The sequence below is a fragment of the Mercenaria mercenaria genome, chromosome 4 (genome assembly GCF_021730395.1).
Source record: "Mercenaria mercenaria strain notata chromosome 4, MADL_Memer_1, whole genome shotgun sequence".
In the NCBI taxonomy this organism is placed as follows: domain Eukaryota; kingdom Metazoa; phylum Mollusca; class Bivalvia; order Venerida; family Veneridae; genus Mercenaria; species Mercenaria mercenaria.
In genome coordinates, this window is record NC_069364.1 from 2,896,723 (window position 1) to 2,917,697 (window position 20,975).

At 35.7% G+C, this 20,975-nt stretch overlaps 1 protein-coding gene across 4 annotated transcripts in view; it reads left to right on the forward strand.

Moving 5' to 3' along the window:
* LOC123552608 (WD repeat-containing protein 3-like) overlaps positions 1 to 20,975 on the forward strand; it is a 41,309-nt gene that overhangs the window by 13,410 nt on the left and 6,924 nt on the right. For all 4 annotated transcript variants that reach the window (XM_053540162.1, XM_053540163.1, XM_053540160.1 and 1 more), the window contains exons 8-21: positions 402 to 503; positions 1,063 to 1,160; positions 4,749 to 4,881; positions 5,797 to 5,987; positions 7,519 to 7,612; positions 8,216 to 8,317; positions 8,959 to 9,044; positions 9,944 to 10,085; positions 12,867 to 13,024; positions 14,921 to 15,032; positions 16,473 to 16,607; positions 17,031 to 17,081; positions 18,575 to 18,640; positions 20,813 to 20,905. In XM_053540162.1, the coding sequence (XP_053396137.1) occupies positions 402 to 503; positions 1,063 to 1,160; positions 4,749 to 4,881; positions 5,797 to 5,987; positions 7,519 to 7,612; positions 8,216 to 8,317; positions 8,959 to 9,044; positions 9,944 to 10,085; positions 12,867 to 13,024; positions 14,921 to 15,032; positions 16,473 to 16,607; positions 17,031 to 17,081; positions 18,575 to 18,640; positions 20,813 to 20,905 (1,563 nt within the window). The remainder of the gene's footprint in view (positions 1 to 401; positions 504 to 1,062; positions 1,161 to 4,748; positions 4,882 to 5,796; positions 5,988 to 7,518; positions 7,613 to 8,215; positions 8,318 to 8,958; positions 9,045 to 9,943; positions 10,086 to 12,866; positions 13,025 to 14,920; positions 15,033 to 16,472; positions 16,608 to 17,030; positions 17,082 to 18,574; positions 18,641 to 20,812; positions 20,906 to 20,975) is intronic.

Below are 20,975 nucleotides of genomic sequence, written 5' to 3' on the forward strand. Positions count from 1 at the left end.
GAAGCACAGAACCGTAAGTTTTAATGTATTCAAGATATTTTTAATGGCTCAGTGCCAAAAGTGAATGGGTGTGTCTTTTATCTGTTTGTCTATTTATCTGTAACAATTATTAAGAAAAAATGGCAAAATTGACACTTGTAAGGCATTGTGTAGAGCCTGTGATAATGAAATTTTTTATCTTTACAATGCCATGTTGTCATTCCATTCTCCGAACACTCAGGTCAAGGGTTAGAGTCTCTAATGATGGTTTCTTTGTTCCTAAAAAAAATGATACAGAATTTGAAAGAAATGTATGACAGAAAATTAAAACACTAGACTTACAATTTTGTATAAAAAAAATGGCATCTCATGATAGAATTTGTTTTTTCCTAGTCTTTACCAAACTTTATTTTAAATTACAGAATCTTATAGAGTGTAAGAAACAGGGATCTGTGATGAGATCAGGGAGAGATAGACTGATATCCATGGCAACTGATCTACAACAAACTACATTGATATGTCATGTAATTATAATTTATTTCTCTTTCCTTGTTATTTAAAATTCATTTTTAGAAACAACAGTTTCAGTTGTATGCAGTTGGCAGTTCAGTGTTAGGAATAAAAAGGAATAAGTAATATTCCAACAGTAAGCAAATTAATATAACACTTTATGATTTAAGATTGAGAATTTAACATGAATATTATTGACCTACTTAACATTCCATACCATTAAACTAGTGCTAAATTACTTTATGTTCCTGCTTTGAATGTGTGGCATATAGAGTTGGCTCTGCCCATGTCCACATCGGTATGTTCTAGAAAAGCTTAGGTAAATTGTCTGCTGGATCAAACTTTCAGAGGTTGAGTGATATGAGGTGGTGTAAATGAAGTTAGGGTATGCTTTTATTTGGTATGAAAGAAACAAGTATATGAATATATCTTCAGTAAGCAAATAGGGCTTTTAAAGGATATGTTATTTGATACCAGTTTGAATAGGGTAGTCTTAGATAGCAACTCACCAGAAATGAAAATGATTTGAGATCACGTTTTTGCTTGGCACTAATGGTTTATGTACATTTACAGGGGAACGATAGAATGTTAGAAGTCTTCAAACTGCCAGGTGCAGATGAGCTGAAGAAAAAACTTGCAAAACGACATAAAAAGGAGAAGAAAAAGGCTGGGTATAACAACTATCTTCAGTTTATCTGTATATTAGAAGGTCATACAGACCTGAATATTATTCCCTATATGTTCTATATAAAATGGACAATCTCACAAAGCCGACACACATAACTAGGCCCATTTCAGAGTTCAAAATCCTTATTTAAAAGAATTACTTCAAAACTGACATAAAATAAAGAGAAAAGTAGGTGTTGTGTATCTTCTAAGAGAGATATACCCTGTCACATTTACTCACTGCAGAATCACATCAGAATCACACTGCTGTGACCAGGTATTACTACTCGTACTGTAATTGAGATTTACTCTGCCAAATATCATCTCTTCTCCCATGTTTTTCTACAAAACAGCAAAAAATACATTCACAATGAAATTTATACACACATAAGCTTTAGTTTAGACTTTTTTTGCAATAGCAAGAGAAAAATTAAAATAAGTATTCAGTAAACTGTCAAACAGTACACAACCAGTACACAATCGGTACACAACCAGACCAGATGGCTCCTTTGCTGGTTCATTAGATCTGATAGGCCTTAGAATTGAAATGGTGTTTTGCCTTCATGGCTGTGGGTATAAGCTGTTTGGCTCCAAATAACTTTTTCCCCTCATCCCTGTTTGTTTGAGCCTTACGGGCCAGTACCTGAAAAAATGCTAAGAGATGCTCTTAGGATCTTCCTCAACATTTAAAACTGGAATGCCAATAGATAATCTTAAACATCAGACAAGATCAACATATACTTAATATTCTGTGAAAGTATTTAATTTTGTGGTCAAAATTATTATTTCGCAAGTGTGAACTAAAAAAATTCTCAAGATAAATAAAAGGGAATTTTACATGTTCACGGAGATTTATTTTTGTGGATTGATGCAGCTATAAAATCAACAAAAATTTAGTTTGCCGTGAATATTAATGATTTTGCAGTATCTGAAGTTGACCAAAGATGTTATACATCCCTTCCCTGTAAAAAAAGTTGTCTTTTATTATTTATTTTTAAACAATTAAGTGCATTTGTAGTGTCTAGCATATACGATGATTTAGTTGCAAAACTGATTTTTCTGAAGACCTATGATCCATTTTAGTGGGGAAATCAACCATTTCACATTTCACAATAAGTGAAATAAAATCTATAAGACCCTTTGAAAGCAAAGAACAAAACAAAGTAAAATACTGTAAAATTATCTAATTTTCCAGCATTTAATTTTGTGTTGTTTTTTTTTTCAAGGATTATTTCATGGGGATATGGAATTGTGGATTTCAGGTTTTAAAGCTAGGATGAACAGAAAATTTGTGTTATCATTGGAATTTAATTTCACGGAATGATTCAAACATGAAATCCACAAAAAATAGTCCCCCATGAATTTTTAGCTCACATGTCACAAAGTGACAAGGTGAGCTTTTGTGATTGCGTGGCGTCCATCGTCCGTCATGCGTGCGTGTGTCCGTCCGTAAACTTTTGCTTGTGACCACTTTAGAGGTCACATTTTTCATGGGATCTTTGTGAAAGTTGGTAAGAATGTTTATCTTGATGATATCTAGGTCAAGTTCGAAACTGGGTCACGTACGGTCGAAAACTAGGTCAGTAGGTCTAAAAATAGAAAAACCTTGTGACCTCTTTAGAGGCCATACTTTTCAATGGATCTTCATGAAAATTGGTCAGAATGTTTACCTTCATGATATCTAGGTCAAGTTCGAAACTGGGTCATGTGCCCTCAAAAACTAGGTCAGTAGGTCAAATAATAGAAAAACCTTGTGACCTCTCTAGAGGCCATATTTTTCATGGGATCTGTATGAAAGTTAGTTTGAATGTTCATCTTGATGATATCTAGGTCAGTTTCGAAACTGGGTTAGCTGCGGTCAAAAACTAGGTCAGTAGGTCTAAAAATAGAAAAACCTTGTGACCTCTCTAGAGGCTGTACTTTTCAATGGATCTTCATGAAAATTGGTCAGAATTTTTACCTTAATGATATCTAGGTCAAGTTTGAAACTGGGTCATGTGCCATCAAAAACTAGGTCAGTAGGTCGATTAATAGAAAAACCTTGTGACCTCTCTAGAGGCCATATTTTTCATGGGATCTGTATGAAAGTTGGTCTGAATGTTCATCTTGATGATATCTAGGTCAAGTTCGAAACTGGGTCAACTGCGGTCAAAAACTAGGTCAGTAGGTCTAAAAATAGAAAAACCTTGAGACCTCTCTAGAGGCCATACTTTTCAATGGATCTTCATGAAAATTGGTCAGAATGTTTACCTTGATGATATCTAGGTCAAGTTCGAAACTGGGTCATGTGCCCTCAAAAACTAGGTCAGTAGGTCAAATAATAGAAAAACCTTGTGACCTCTCTAGAGGCCATATTTTTCATGGGATCTGTATGAAAGTTAGTTTGAATGTTCATCTTGATGATATCTAGGTCAGTTTCGAAACTGGGTTAGCTGCGGTCAAAAACTAGGTCAGTAGGTCTAAAAATAGAAAAACCTTGTGACCTCTCTAGAGGCTGTACTTTTCAATGGATCTTCATGAAAATTGGTCAGAATTTTTACCTTAATGATATCTAGGTCAAGTTTGAAACTGGGTCATGTGCCATCAAAAACTAGGTCAGTAGGTCAAATAATAGAAAAACCTTGTGACCTCTCTAGAACCCATATTTTTCATGGGATCTGTATGAAAGTTGGTCTGAATGTTCATCTTGATGATATCTAGGTCAAGTTCGAAACTGGGTCAACTGCAGTCAAAAACTAGGTCAGTATGTCTAAAAATAGAAAAACTTTGTGACCTCTCTAGAGGCCATACTTTTCAATGGATCTTCATGAAAATTGGTCAGAATGTTTACCTTGATAATATCTAGGTCAAATTTGAAACTGGGTCACGTTCCATTTAAAACTAGGTCAGTAGGTCAAATAATAAAAAAACTTTGTGACCTCACTAGAGGCCATATTTTTCATGGGATCTGTATGAAAGTTGGTCTGAATATTCATCTTGATGATATCTAGGTCAAGTTCGAAACTGGGTCAACTGCGGTCAAAAACTAGGTCAGTAGGTCTAAAAATAGAAAAACCTTTTGACCACTCTAGAGGCCATATTTTTCAATGGATCTTCATGAAAATTTGTCTGAATGTTCACCTTGACGATACCAGTAACTAGATAAAGTTTGAAACTGGGTCACTTGTGGTCAGAACTAGGTCAGTAGGTATAAAAATAGAAAAACCTTGTGACCTCTCTAGAGGCCATACTCTTCATGAGATCTTCATGAAAATTGGTGAGAATGTTCACCTTGATAATATTTAGGTCAAGTTCAAAACTGGGTCATGTGCCTTTAAAAACTAGGTCATTAGGTCAAATAATAGAAAAACCTTGTGACCTCTCTAGAAGCCATATTTTTCAATGGATCTTCATGAAAATTGGGTCATGTGGAGACAGGTGAGCGATTCAGGACCATCATGGTCCTCTTGTTTTGATTTCACAGAGTGTGATTTCAGTCTGATCTTGAGAGGTAATGAAATGTGCAACAGTCATGCTTATGAACATTGTAGCAGAAAGTGTGTTGGTGATAAGTAGGGTTACTGTTTTAATTGTATTGTTTTGAAAACATGCAGGGAGTCAGCAGACGACACCAGTATCAGTGTGGAGCTGAAGCTTGAAGATGAGATCAGCAAGGTCACTGCAGTTAAAATGGCATCAAAAATATCATCAGCAGATCTCATACACAGTGGCAAAAATACAGTAAAGGTATCCATATATATAACACCTGTACTATGTCAACTTTTGGTGCATATATATAATTGCTTTGTAGATCAAGAAGGACTTATTCTGTAAGAAAAATCAGTATAGATATTTTTCAGTACTTTTGCACTTCAGGAGTTAGGTTAAATGAATATTGTTATATTTGTTTGAGAATTATATATCTTTGCTATACTTAATATTCAGAATTGTGGTAAGGAAACAGTCAACGGAAGTTTATTACCTAGACAAGAAGTTTCTATATATCCAATTTTGCTTATTATACATGTATATATCTTAGTTTTAACATCCTACACAGACCTATGTTTTAAAACTGTTGTAGAAGCTAACCCTGTTTATCAAGAATTTATTTTGGTACTGTTTACAGTGTTGGCCAAATTTAACAATAATACATTTAGATATTTTTTGCAGGTGCTGTCCCTATTTAACAACAATACATTTGGATACTGTTTACAGGTGCAACCTTGTTTAACAACAATACATTTGGATACTGTTTGCAGGTGCTAACCCTATTTAACAACAATACATTTGGATTCTGTTTGCAGGTGCTAACCCTGTTTAACAACAATACATTTGGATACTGTTTGCAGGTGCAACCTTGTTTAACAACAATACATTTGGATACTGTTTGCAGGTGCTAACCCTATTTAACAACAATACATTTGGATTCTGTTTGCAGGTGCTAACCCTATTTAACAACAATACATTTGGATACTGTTTGCAGGTGCTAACCCTATTTAACAACAATACATTTGGATACTGTTTGCAGGTGCAACCTTGTTTAACAACAATACATTTGGATACTGTTTGCAGGTGCTAACCCTATTTAACAACAATACATTTGGATACTGTTTGCAGGTGCTAACCCTGTTTAACAACAATACATTTGGATACTGTTTACAGGTGCTAACCCTATTTAACAACAATACATTTGGATTCTGTACAGTAGATACCAATGATCAGAAAAATCCTGCCACCGGTATGGGCTTGATCAGTCACTATGGACACCAGAGTGATGTGAGAACTATAAGTTTTAGTTCTGACAATACAGCATTAATGTCAGCAAGTGCCGAATCTGTCAAAGTCTGGAATAGGTAAGTACTATTGTGTAGAATTGATATATGTTATTGAATTACATTTAGTCCACTTTTATAAGACATTCTTATTCATTAGAGATCCGGCATAGTCCCAAGAGAGGACTGTGTCATGGGAGACCTCTGGTATGATAGAATGTAATATTTCATAGATTTAATTTTTGAGCTGTTCATTTTTTTCCCCACAAAGTTTAATATAAACTACTTCTTAGTGTGTGAGATGATTACATGGAATTTCTTAGGAGGCTGTTACACTCTATGCCTATTCATTACCTTAGTACGGCATTGCTTCAGAGAAATCTGCCAAAAGTTCTATGTCAGAAACCTATTAACATAGTATTAGGACACAATGCAAGTGGTGAAAGTGAAGTCAGGTTACAGGTGATCCCTCAGGCTAGTTTTTATATGCCCGAAGGGACGTATTATGTTATGACGCTGGTGTCCGTCCGTCCATCTGTCTGTTAGCAATTTTATGTCCACTCTGTAACTCTTGAACCCCTTGAAGGATTTCAAGGAAACCTGACACAAATGTTCACCACACTGAGACGACATGCAGAGCGCATGTTTTGGATGTCTCGCTTCAAGGTCAAGGTCACACTTAGGAGTCAAAGGTCATATCAGTTTGTTTCGTGTCTGCTCTGTAACTCGAACCCCTTGAAGGATTTCACAGAAACTTGACACAAATGTTCACCACACCAAGATGACGTGCTGAGCGCATGTTCCAGATGACTCGCTTCAAGGTCAAGGTCACACTTAGGGGTCAAAAGTCATATCAGTTTGTTTCGTGTCTGCTCTGTAACTCTTGAACTGCTGGAAGGATTTCAAAGAAACTTGGCAGAAATGTTCACCACACTGAGACAACGTGCAGAGCACATGTTCCGGATGACTCGCTTCAAGGTCAAGGTCACACTTAAGGGTCAAAGGTCATATATGACTTTGCTTTGTGTATATTGCTCTGCATTGCAGTGCTCTTGTTTTTATTTGGCAGATCTCTTTTTTGTTCACTTACAATAATTTTGTTTTGAATTACTTCCCTTTTATATTACTATAAATAGCTTATTTTGAAACTTTGTTATTATTGGCCGTAGGGAAAAACCAAGACCACTTTTCTGTGGTACGACATGGATGGTACCTCCAATTTTTAGGTGTATTTTTACATACCAGTACCTGATAAGGATTTTTTTTGTGGATTTTGAATATTTCTTTTGGTGGACTTAGATTTGTTTTTTGAAGTTTTCCTTTTGTTGTTCCAGTCCTTTGGGCTACAACAGTCAAGTTCTTTAAATTTTGCTCCCATCCTATGATGTAACCCTTCGGGTGTATATTGCCCCGCTTGGCGGAGATCTTGTTTTATGTTAAGATTGTAGTGATTACAGGTAGATTTAATAATACTGAGGTCGCGAAACAAAATGGGCATGTATAGAAGTTATTTGTTATTTTAATATAACGTAACATTTGTAAGACATATCCTGTACTTCAATCTATGTATTTAGAAGTTACATATTTGTATAATACATGTATATATTTTCAGGTCGTCATTACAGTGTATCAGGACTATGCCGTGTGACTATGCACTGTGTTCTATGTTTGCTCCAGGTGACAGACATATAATTCTCGGTACCAAGGTAAGTACTGTCACAGAATATGTTACTGTCTGAGAATAGACATGTTCTCTTTTTATCCGACAGCCTTATGCCACCTGCTGTACAGGTTAGTCCCATAGGTATAAGTTATATGACTGTATGCACCACTTTTATTTTGTAATTATAAACACAGAAAAACAGTCTTAGCTAGATAAATTGTTTTCTTTTATGTGTTGCTCAAATGCTGTCTGAATTAATTAATAAGATGATATAAGAAACCATTACTTGTGTTTATTCATAATAATTGAGCCGTGCCATGAGGAAACCAACATAGTGGCTTTGCGACCAGCATGGATCCAGACCAGCTTGCGCATCCACGCAGTCTGGTCAGGATCTATGCTGTTCGCTAACAGTATCTCTAATTCCAATAGGCTTTGAAAGCGAACAGCATGGATCCTGACCAGACTGCGCGGATGCGCAAAGCCACTATGTTGGTTTTCTCATGACACGGCTCAATTATATTCTCAATATTTGATCAGAAATATTCTGCTGTGACAGGTTGCCATTTGTAAGTTTATATCCAAATATATGTTGCCCTCCAAGTGTGTTCAGGTCATTAAGACAAGATTTTTGTTGTCATTACAGAGTGGTAAGCTGCAGATATTTGATATAGGAAGTGGATCAATGCTGGAACAAGTGGAGGCACATTCAGGCTCTCTCTGGTCTATCTGCATGTCTCCTGATAAGGTATGAGGGTTACCATACTGGTAGTTTTGTGTTTCAACTACAGTAAACTTGTTATTATAATAAATAGGTAAGGTAAGGCAAATTTGGAATTTCTTGGGAAATTAATTTGTTCAATATTTAGTTCTAAATTTTAGGGTAAAATGGGATGAAAATTGTAGCCACTCTTTGTTCTTTTTTGTATATTTCTTGATTGAAATAACATTATTTCATGAGAATTTCAAAACATTATGATGCAAATGATAAAATAAAATGATTTTTTGTTTTTGTTACATTACAAGACATCTGAGGTCATTTTCGTTTCCCCCATTAAGATTAAAATTTGTTGCAAAATGTGTATTTCAACTCAAATAAGCATAAAACAAAAGAAACTGTTAGTTTTGAGTGAATATGGAATATGTGGGAGTGAACATGGGAAAATTGTCTCACTTCTCTATGAAATATTCACACTCAGAACAAACAAATATCTTCTATATTATCTGGTGGTCACTTGGTTATATCTTAGTCTTATACTGAACTAACAAATGTCCTCTACATATAGTCTGCCTTGATTATAAATGATTTTAACCAGTGTTAGATGTTGTGATGTCCTTATTGTCAGAAAGTATTGGCTGTAAAATAAAAGCATCAGAATCTTCTTTCAGAGAGGTATAGTCTCTGGAGGTGCAGACAAGTTGGTCAAATTCTGGAACTTTGAACTGGTTGCAGATGAACAGAATCCAGAGAGTAGGTAAGAATTGGAATCTTCCAGATTGCCAGGCCGGGCTTTGAAATGGCAAAACTCAGTTTGGAGACCAGTCTCAGATTGCCAGGCCGGGCTTTGAAATGGCAAAACTCAGTTTGGAGACCAGTCTCAGATTGCCAGACTGAGCTCCAAGATGGTAAAATTCAGTTTGGAGACCAGTCTCAGATTGCCAGACAAGGCTCCAAGATGGTAAAACTCAGTTTGGAGACCAGTCTCAGATTTCCAGACTAGGCTCCAAGATGGTAAAACTCAGTTTGGAGACCAGTCTCAGATTGCCAGACTAGGCTCCAAGATGGTAAAACTCAGTTTGGAGACCAGGCTCAGATTGCCAGACTGAGCTCCAAGATGGTAAAACTCAGTTTGGAGACCAGTCTCAGATTGCCAGACTAGGCTCCAAGATGGTAAAACTCAGTTTGGAGACCAGTCTCAGATTGCCAGACTGAGCTCCAAGATGGTAAAACTCAGTTTGGAGACCAGTCTCAGATTGTCAGACTGAGCTCCAAGATGGTAAAACTCAGTTTGGAGACCAGTCTCAGATTGCCAGACTGAGCTCCAAGATGGTAAAACTCAGTTTAGAGACCAGTCTCAGATTGCCAGACTGGCTTAAGTTGGAGACCAGTCAGATGTTGCAGTTTTAAATCTGCTTTGTAACCTTGAGCTAAGAAGTGTAATGTTTCATCTGAAAATAGAATGAATGTTTGTCATCTGTTGGTAATTTAGAGTTGTCATGCACCTGAAGAAAACAAGCTACATGTTTGCTATATTTGTCTGAGAATAGGTTTAAATCTAGTCATGATTACAAATTCCTTCATTTGAAATTGAACAGACTTGAATTAGCACAAAATAACACTCTGATATTATATTGTTTACTTGTGTTTTTTCAGCAAACAGTTGACATTGCAGCATGTACGTACCTTACAGATGGATGAAGATGTTTTATGTGTAAAGTGTAGTCCAGACCAGAGACTTCTTGCAGTCTCATTATTAGATAGTACTGTCAAGGTTTTCTTCATGGATACATTAAAGGTGAGTTTCATTGGGCTTTGAGAAATGTTAATAATCATTCCTTGTTTAGCTCATCAGTTTGAAGAATAAGGAGTACTGGCCTCAGTGCCATTGATTTCAAGTTAAAGATTTTTAGTATGCTTCCCAGTTTCACTATTATTTTCTGAACTAATGTCCATAATTTGAGCATGCCTGGCAGCATTATTTTGTCTTGGAGAAATGTAGACATCCTTTGTTTTTTTAGCTCACCAGTCACAAAGTGACAAGGTGAGCTTTTGTGATCGCGCAGCGTCCGTCATCCGGGCGTAAACTTTTGCTTGTAACCACTCTAGAGGTCACATTTTTCATGGGGTCTTTCTGAAAATTGGTCAGAATGTTCATCTTGATGATATCTAGGTCAAGTTCGAAACTGGGTCACGTGCAGTCAAAAACTAGGTCAGTAGATCGAAAAATAGAAAAACCTTGTGACCTCTCTAGAGGCCATATTTTTCACAAGATCTTCATGAAAATTGGTCAGGTTGTTCACCTTGATGATATCTAGGTCAAGTTTGAAACTGGGTCACGTGCCATCAAAAACTAGGTCAGTAGGTCAAATAATAGCAAAACCTTGTGACCTCTCTAGAGGCCATAGTTTTCATGGGATCTGTATGAAAGTTGGTCTGAATGTTCATCTTGATGATATCTAGGTCAAGTTCGAAACTGGGTCACGTGCTATCCAAAACTAGGTCAGTAGGTCTAAAAATAGAAAAACCTTGTGACCTCTCTAGAGGCCATATTTTTCAATGGATCTTCATGAAAATTGCTCAGAATGTTCATCTTGATGATATCTAGGTCGAGTTTGAAACTGGGTCACGTACGGTCCAAAACTAGGTCATTAGGTCTAAAAATAGAAAAACCTTGTGACCTCCCTAGAGGCCATATTTTTCAATGGATCTTCATGAAAATTAGTCAGAATGTTTATCTTGGTGATATCTAGGTCATGTTCGAAAGTGGGTCACGTGCGATCAAAAACTAGGTCAGTAGGTCTAAAAATAGAAAAACCTTGTGACCTCCCTAGAGGCCATATTTTTAAATGGATCTTCATGAAAATTAGTTAGAATGTTCATCTTGATGATATCTAGGTCAAGTTTGAAACTGGGTCACGTGCTTTTAAAAACTAGGTCAGTAGGTCAAAAAATAGAAAAACCTTGTGACCTCTCTAGAGGCCATATTTTTCAATGGATCTTCATGAAAATTAGTGAGAATGTTCACCTTGATGATATCTAGGTGAGTTTGAAACTGGGTCACGTGCGGTCCAAAACTAGGTCATTAGGTCTAAAAATAGAAAAACCTTGTGACCTCTCTAGAGGCCTTAATTTTCAATGGATCTTCATGAAAATTAGTCAGAATGTTCACCTTGATGATATCTTGGTCAAGTTCGAAAGTGGATGACGTATGGTCAAAAACTAGGTCATTTGGTCTAAAAATAGAAAAACCTTGTGACCTCTCTAGAGGCCATATTTTTCAATGGATCTTCATGAAAATTGGTCAGAATGTTCACCTTGATGATATCTAGACCAAGTTCGAAACTGGGTCATGTGCCTTTAAAAACTAGGTCATTAGGTCAATTAATAGAAAAACCTTGTGACCTCTCTAGAGGCCGTACTTTTCATGAGATCTTCATGAAAATTGGTGAGAATGTTCACCTTGATGGTATCTAGGTCAAGTTCGAAACTGGGTCAAGTGCCTTCAAAAACTAGGTCGTTAGGTCAGATAATAGAAAAACCTTGTGACCTCTCTAGAGGCCATATTTTTCAATGGATCTTCATGAAACTTGGTCAGAATTTTTATCTCGACATCTAGGTCAAGTTCAAAACTGGGTCACATGAGCTCAAATACTAGGTCACTATGTCAAATAATAGAAAAAAACGACATCATACTCAGTTCAAAACTGGGTCATGTGGGGACAGGTGAGCGATTCAGGACCATCATGGTCCTCTTGTTGTCAGGTTCCCCAAAGGTCAAGGTCACTGACACCTGATATTGTAATAGTGTTTGGTAAAACAATGAAGTAACTAGCAACTGAATCATAATTGGCCATTTTCTCATGAACTTGTGTGTTAATATACAATGATACCAAGATACTGATCAGTTGAAGTGCAAGGAAAACACCTTCATTGATGAATTAAATCAGTTGGTTGTCACAGGATTTGGCAAGGTTTGGCTCAGTGTTCTTACAAGACTTTCAGATCTCATCAGTATGATTTTATAGATACCTGTTTTAAGTTTTATGTCAAGGTTTTGCAGTGTGAAAGTGCCTGACAACGTTTGTTATATTCTTATATTAATATCCTTAAAGTGAAGCAGGTGATTAGAAACATCCAATCACATGTTTGGTGTTTATGAGTTGTTTCCAAATTTAGTTTTATAACCTGTCCCTGCTTAGATGACATCATATTGTAAAGTTTATTATCTATCTACAACTGAATCTAAACATTTTCCACAGATTTATTTTGCGTCTACATAGCTGGGTGGTTAAGGTTGTTGACTTCACATCACTTGCCCCTCACACATCTGGGTTGGAGTCTTGATTGGGGAGTTGAATTCTTCATGTGAGGGAGCCACCCAGCTGGCTTATGGAAGGTCTTGGTTCAACAAAGGTGCCCTGCCATGACGAAACAATGCACGGAGGAGCACCTGGGTTCTTCCTCCACCATCCAAAGTTGGAAAGTCGCCTTATGACCTATAATTGTGTCGGTTGTGGCATTAAACCCAGCAAAAAACAAAACAGATTTGTCGGCAATATTTTGTATCACATTTCAGTTTTTCCTGTCACTGTATGGCCACAAGCTGCCTGTCTTGTGTATGGATATTTCGGCTGACAGTACACTACTTGTTTCCGGCTCGGCTGACAGAAATGTTAAGATCTGGGGTTTAGACTTTGGTGACTGCCACAAATCCATCTTTGCTCATGATGACAGGTAAGGGAACCAGCTCATTTCCTTCTCACTAAAACAAACAGAAATAATTTCCTGGTTTCTGGCTTGATTAAGAGATATTAGGTACATTTTGTAAAGACGAAGTATAGGTTATTGACAACTTTACACAACATGCAAGTTCCAGAATCCTAACTGGAAAGTCAAAGTCGCACATTGAGGTCAGAGGCTTACATCATATTAACCGTGTCTGCATTATGTTTCATAAATCTGCCATCTATCAAGGGATTTTAACAATACTTGGCACAGGTGTTCTTCTTTACAAGATAATATATCAAGCACAGCCAGTGTTACACTTGGAAGTCAAAGGTTATCACAGTACTAATTGAGTCTATTTTGAGTGTGCTCAAGAACTCTGCCATCCTTCAAAAGCTTTTGATAATACTTGGTACCAGTATTGGCCATACTGAGACAATGTGTCAAGCTTTATGTTCCTTTTTAGCTCGACTTTTCGAAGAAAATGTAGAGCTATTGCACTCGCCCCAGCGTTGGCGTCGGCGTCGGAGTTGGTTAAAGTTTTTGATAAAGTCAAATATCTTTGTTACTATCAATGCTATTGACTTGAAACTTAAAATAGATATTTACTATCAAAGTCTACACCAGGAGAAACAATCCCCATAACTCTGGTTTGAATTTTGACAGAATTATGCCCCTTTTTAACTTAGTATTTTTGGTTAAAGTTTTTGATAATGTCATCTATCTCTGTTACTGTCAAAGCTATTGACTTGAAACTTAAAATACTTATTTACCATCAAAGTCTACACCAGAAGAAACAATCCCCACAACTCTGATTGAATTTTGACAGAATTATGCCCCTTTTTAACTTAGAATTTTTTGTTCAAATTTTGATAAAGTCAAATATCTCTGTTACTATCAAAGCTTTTGACTTGAAACTTAAAATACTTATTTACCATCAAAGTCTACACCAGGAGAAACAATCCCCATAACTCTGATTTGAATTTTGACAGAATTATGCCCCTTTTTAACTTAGAATTTTTTGTTAAAATTTTTGATAAAGTCAAATATCTCTGTTACTATTAAAGCTTTTGACTTGAAACTCAAAATAGTTATTTACAATTAAAGTCTACACCAGGAGACACAATTCCCATAACTCTGATTGAATTTTGACAGAATTATGCCCCTTTTTAACTTGGAATGTTTTTTAAAAAATGTTGATAAAGTCAAATATCTCTGTTACTATTAAAGCTTTCGACTTGAAACTCAAAATAGTTATTTGCTATCAAAGTCTACACCAGGAGACACAATTCCCATAACTCTGATTTGAATTTTGACAGAATTGTGTTCCTTTTTAACTTGGATTTGTTTTACTGGCAAAGCTCTAATTCAGAGTCAAGCACTGAGAAAAGTCGAGTGCACTGTCTTATGGACAGCTCTTGTTTGACTCATTTTATATAGTGACAAGACTTTTGAATTGTCTAGTATTGCTGTCCTCTTTTTTCCTGGATTTCCCACCAATTGAAAAATTATATGTGCAACTAGATATATTTATTTTTATTGATTAATGTTTATAATTAATTAACAGTTATAGATTTTCAAACATAGAAATTCAACACCAAACATTTTGTGTAGTATAGTATTGTGTATATTGCATAATATTGTATTATACATTGCTGACACATATCAGATAATTACGTTATACTGCAGTTTAGATAATTAGTCCCCTTTTGATGGGGAACTCTGTATATTGCATGTCAATAATTCATTCACTTGTTTGATTTAAGCTGTTTTCGTTTTTTATGAGAATGTTTGAAATTGTAATGATTTTAGCATACGGGTGTACAGAGATAGATTAATTGAAATATACATGATGCGCCATGTTACCACTAGGAATAACCAAGATAGTCTTGATTTGTTTTCCAGTATAATGTGTATACAGTTTATTGCTAAAACCCACATGTTCTTCACTGGTGGTAAAGACAGGAAGATTAAACAATGGGATGCTGACAACTTCGAGCATATAGTCACATTAGAGGTAAGTTAACAAAATGTGCTGATTATCATATTTGAGGTAAGTTGAAATATGCTGATTATTACTTTTGAGGTAAGTTGAAATATGTTTATAATCACATTAGACACTGACTGAAATATGCAGATAATTACAAGAGGTCAGTTTAAATATGCTGATAATCATGTCAAAGGTCAGATATAATAGATGTAAGTTTACATGTACTAATTATCACATTTGAGGTCAGTTGAAATCTGCTGATAATCACATAAAACATCAACTGAAATATGCTGATAATCACAAGAGGTCAATTGAAATATGCTGTTGTACACATTAGAGATCAGCTGACATATTCTGATAATCACAAAAGAGGTCAGTTGATAAATTGATATATGCTTGTCTTAATATTGATTCTAACACGATCAGCAAATAACCTATATACATATAGAGCAAAATCTATCTCTGGTTATTCTGCAGTATACCACTCGCGTGCAATGACGTCATCGGATCCAGGTGCGTAGTACGGCCGTAAAAAGTAGTTACCACTTTTTTCTAACATTTTTGATACTAGTATGTCGTGTTAGAATCGAAATAATAAGTTCCCAAGTGTGATTTATCGTAGAATAACCCGAGTTTTGAGTTCTTATGCGTAGCCTTCGTGGTATATTCTTACACATAAGAACTCAAAACTCGGGTTATTCTACGATAAACCACGTTTGGGAACTTACTATTTCTTAATTAAATGTGCATGCAACCATGAATTTGTAGGGTTACTTTTTAACTTTTTAAAGGGAAATCATTATGTAACTTGGGTGATTCAATAATTATTTTTACCAGAACGTAGAATCCAACTTTTATAGACACAGAAGCAGTGCCTAGCAACAATAAGTTTTAATGCTACTTTTTACAACAACCAAGAAAAGGTTGCACAAACAATTTTAATATGAACTAGCATTCTAGCATGGTGACATTGACTTTAAATTGCTTAAGATATGCATACAGGCATTTTGTTCAAAAACTCTTTTGAGGACATGTAGCCTTTGCATGATTATAAAAATTTGATTCACTCAATATCATGTAGATAAGTTACTGTGTACAATATACGTGTACATTCACACTAGTAAAAAGAATTATGTATTTAAAATACCTTTGTTTGTTGGATAACTGTATTAAAGCCTATTTGAAGTACCAAATAATTTGAAACAGATGGAGTCTTTGAAGTAAAGTTGGAAGTTGGAATCTTTAGCTTCCTGGTGGCAAGTGATTCTGCCCTTTCAACCAATGCTAATCAAGCGGTTCAGGCTGATCTTGGTCTGCACTGTTTTTGCTATTCAGTTAGTAAATTTTCAGTGAACAACCTTTAAGATAATAATTGGTACTGTACATATTGAATTGATAGACCAGTCTATTTTAGAAATTTTGCAGGGTAAAGGATAAAGATGATATTTTTACATGATCATGTTTCAGAGTCACCATGCAGAGGTCTGGTGTTTGAGTGTCAGCCCAAGTGGTAATATTCTTGCCACAGGATCACACGATAAGTCTCTCAGACTCTGGCAGAAAACACATGAGCCCTTGGTACTTCAGGAAGAACGAGAAATGGTTAGTCACACAAACATAATTATTCTGATTTTCTTATGGTTATTTCAAAGAAATAAATTTGTACATTTAATTAATTTATCAGCATCAGCTGTTTTAAGAAATATATTATCATAAGTATGAGAAGTGGGTGTAGGATTTCACTCTAAAGAAAAAGTCTGTTATATATAAGCACTCATTACATTAAGATAATATGAAATTGTTATTTTTGACGAGTGACTAATTTTAAGGGTTGTGTCAATCCACAAAATTAAATTGCCAAAACAAATAATATTTCTACTTATTTTATCACTACTTTTAATCATTGTGAAAAAACTGTTTAAGTAGATACCATAAAATGCTATGCCCACAAGGTTCATTGATTTCACAGTACATATATGGTATTCATTATGTATATACCGGTAAATATATATTTGTTTCATTCAGGAGAGGGAAAAAGAGTTTGAGGATTCTGTTGGCCAGGGAGGAGAAGCTGTGGTAAGTTCTGTAGCATCATTTGTGGACAACTGTTTAGTAAAATTCTAACAAGACCATGTTTGTTTTTCCTATAAAATAAAGTAAGTATGACATTCTTATGCAATAAATAGAGAATATTAGGTTACTGTCTTATAAATTTAAATTTATTAAGTGAGTCGAGGAAAATATAAAAGTCGAGGGAGGCACGTTTATAAAAATAATTGCATTAATTTGATTTTCAGCACTGCATAGCAGTTATTCACAAAAACAAGATGGTGTTGTTGTAAACAAAATTTAAAAAGTAGTCCGCCAAGCTTTATCAAGTCACTGACCTGATAAAGCAAAATTTATTTGATTTTTGCCTTTATTTTGCATGAAGGTAGGATAAAATCATTGTTTGTACATCACGGTAAATAATGTAAGAATGTCAAACAAGGAAGTGGTGTGCTGGCAATGAATAGGAAGCAAAACAGTCATTTTTTCAGATGTTGTGATAGAATAGAAATAATATATCCCAAAATGAACAGTGATTTGATATTTGATTCAAGTTTCTTTAGTCATTTAGATGCATATCATTGTATCACCTTGGCAAGCCCGTCCACTGAGCTCAGTAGGGAGAGCCTTGGTCTACGGACCGCGGGGTCGTGAGTTCGATCCCTGGGCGAGGCGTGTGTTCTCCGTGACGATTTGATAAAAGAGCTTGTGTCTGAAATCATTCGTCCTCCACCTCTGACAATTCATGTGGGGAAGTTGGCAGTTACTTGCAGAGAACAGGTTCGTACTGGTACAGAATCCAGAAACACTGGTTAGGTTAACTGCCCACCATTACTTGACTGAAATACTGGTGAAAAACGGCGTTAAACCCAAAACAAACAAACAAAATCACCTTAGCTGTATGAAGATAATGGAATAATTGTTCAGTTTCCATTATGTTAACTGAAATTGAATAATATCATTCATTGTAGAGTGTAAATCATTAATCAGCCACACCATGAGAAAACCAACATAGTGCATTTGTGACCAGCACGGATCTAGACCAACCTGTGCATCAGCACAGTCTGGTCAGGATCCATGCTGTTCGCTTTCAAAGCCTATTGCAATTAGAGAACAGTTAGCGAACAGCATGGATCCTGACCAGACTGCACAGATGCGCAGGCTGACATGGATCCATGCTGGTTGCAAAAGCACTATGTTGGTTTTCTCATGATGCGGCTCATTTGTAGGTGTTTGTTGCATGATATACAAAAAAATGACAGTATTATTTTCTTAAGTATAAGAATTTATTTGAAATGTTGTTTATATCTGATTCAGCCAACTAAAAAATATTGCATTAATTTCCTTAAGAATTGAAAAATTAAAAAAGTTTTCAAGATTTCAGTGTAAAAAGAATGTGAGGGTCAGTTAAGAAAAAATGTAGTCAGGTGTATTTGACATCTAAAGACAGCTGTTTATAGAGACAAACTTTGTTTAGGTGAATATTTCTTTCTGAATGTAAAACAATTTCAATGTTGTAGGTACCAGGAGAGACGAACACAGAGACAGGTTTAGCTGGGAAGAAGTCTGTGGAAACTGTTAAAGCTGTAAGTTTGTCTGTCCTTCAAACAATGTATATCAAATAGGCTTGATTATCAGGTCTGTGTGCATCTAAAATGAGGTGTAGATTGTAAACCCATGGATCACTTGTCATGCTCATCTTCAATAAAGGTGGGTAGTTGTTTTTCTCGTATCAGTCAGTTTGGTCACTTGGTCAGTCAGTTTGTCAGTGGGTTGGTCAGTAGACCATTTGTTTCCTATAAAAACAGAGCACACTTTGGCTTACTGTGGTTGAACCTGGTAGGATGATTGCCTATCAGTAGATTACCCTTAAAGTTTTGTAGATAAGCAGAACAAATGTCAAGGTCACAGTGACATTGAAACTGAAAATATTCACCGTGCAGTAACCGAAGAACACAGTAAAACTACACTAATCAGTATACTTTTTTGCCCACACATTAGGGGCCACTAGAGCTAAAACTAGAAATGCCTTTAAATGACTTCTTCTCATGAATTGCTGGCTGTATCTACTGTATATCAAACTTGGTATGTAGCTTCATACAAGATCTCCCACATTTGTTTAAATTGGGATGTCTGGTCCTTTCAGGGATGGCTACAGGTAAAAATAGGAAACCTTTAAAAAACTTCTTCTCATGAAACATTTGATGGATCTTCATCAAATTTGTTGTGCAGCAATATTATAAGGACCTGTCATGAATTTGTTCAATGGGGATGATAGGCCCCTTTTAAAGGCCATTAAAGCTAAAAATAGGAGTACCTGTAAACAACTTCTTCTCATGAACCTCTGGATGTATCTCCGTCAAAGTTGGTCTGTAACCTCATGATAAGGTCCTCTCCCAAATCGTGCATGTGTAAGGGGTGGCTAGTGCTAGGAATAAAATGCCCTAAAATGGCTCTTTTTGATGAATTGCTTGATATATCTTCATCAATTTGTTTTGTATTTTAAGGTCCTCTACAAATGATGGATTCATGAAAGTTGATTTGTTTCAATATTATTATATTAAGGTCCACAACAAAATTTCATTGAATATTAATGAAGCATTGCTAGAGCTAGAATTAGAAATACTTTTAAATATCTTCTTTGCATGAAGTGTATTATTTCAACACAAGCGGGCAGCTGGGTAGAATTACAGACCTTTGGTAAGCCAGTTGGATGACATCGTGGCATGAAGAATTCAACCCCAAGAGAGACTCAAACCCACATCAGGGAGGGCAAGTGATTCAAAGTCAGCAACCTTAACCACTTGGCCAGGGAGGTCCCTTGATTTTTAGCTCAACTATACAAAGTTTATGGAGAGCTATCCTACTCAACCCGGCGTCGGCGTCCTTCCGCGTCCCCACCTTGGTTAAAGTTTTTTTTACACTTTCTCTTTTTTCTCCTTATCTCTGTAATTGCTTGATGGATTTGTTTAAAACTTAAAATAGTTATTCCTCATCATCAGCCACATCATATAGCACAAGGGCCATAACTCTCACACCAATATTTCATGACTTATCCCCCCCTTTTTACTTAGAATTTCAGGTTTCAAGTTTTGATGCACTTTCACTCTTATCTTTATTATTACTAAATGGATTGGATTGAAACTTAAAATACTTATTCCTCATCATCACTCACATCATATGACACAAGAGCCTTAACTCTTGCACCAATATTTTATGAATTATCTCCCTTTTTTAGTTAGTATTTCAGGTTAAAGTTTTGGTGCACTTTCACTCTATCTCAGTTATTACTAAATGGATTTGATTCAAACTTAAAATAGTTGTTCCACCTTATCACCCACATCATATGACACAAGATGCATAACTCTAGCATCAATTTTTCATGAATTATGCCTCCTTTTACTTAGAATCTAAGGTTAATTTTGATGCATTTTCACTATATCTTTGTCATTACTTAATGAATTTGATTAAAACAAATTACTAAATGGATTTGATATCTCCACCCACCATTGGAGTCATTAAACACTCCAGTGACAGCTCCATCTTCCTCAGATGTGCCCAGTTTCACTATCCAGCATCAAAATAGTCAAGCGCGCTGTCTCCTGTGACAGCTCTTATTATAAATCACTTGTAATCTTATCTGAAAAAAAGGCAAGTGTACAGCTTTTCATAACCTAACATTTAGACATGCCTTGGAACCTTAGAATCTTTTGTACTGTATAAGAGTAATGATTCTTAGCAAAACTTGTATATTTCAGGCTGAAAGGATTATGGAAGCTATAGAACTATATAGGGAAGAAAAGTACAAATGGTCTATTTATAGATTGGAATGCCAGCAGTCAAAGAAACAGGTACTTTTGTATAAAAGATACACATGCATCCTTCCCTGTTTTCAAAATCAGATATGATAAAATTATTTGA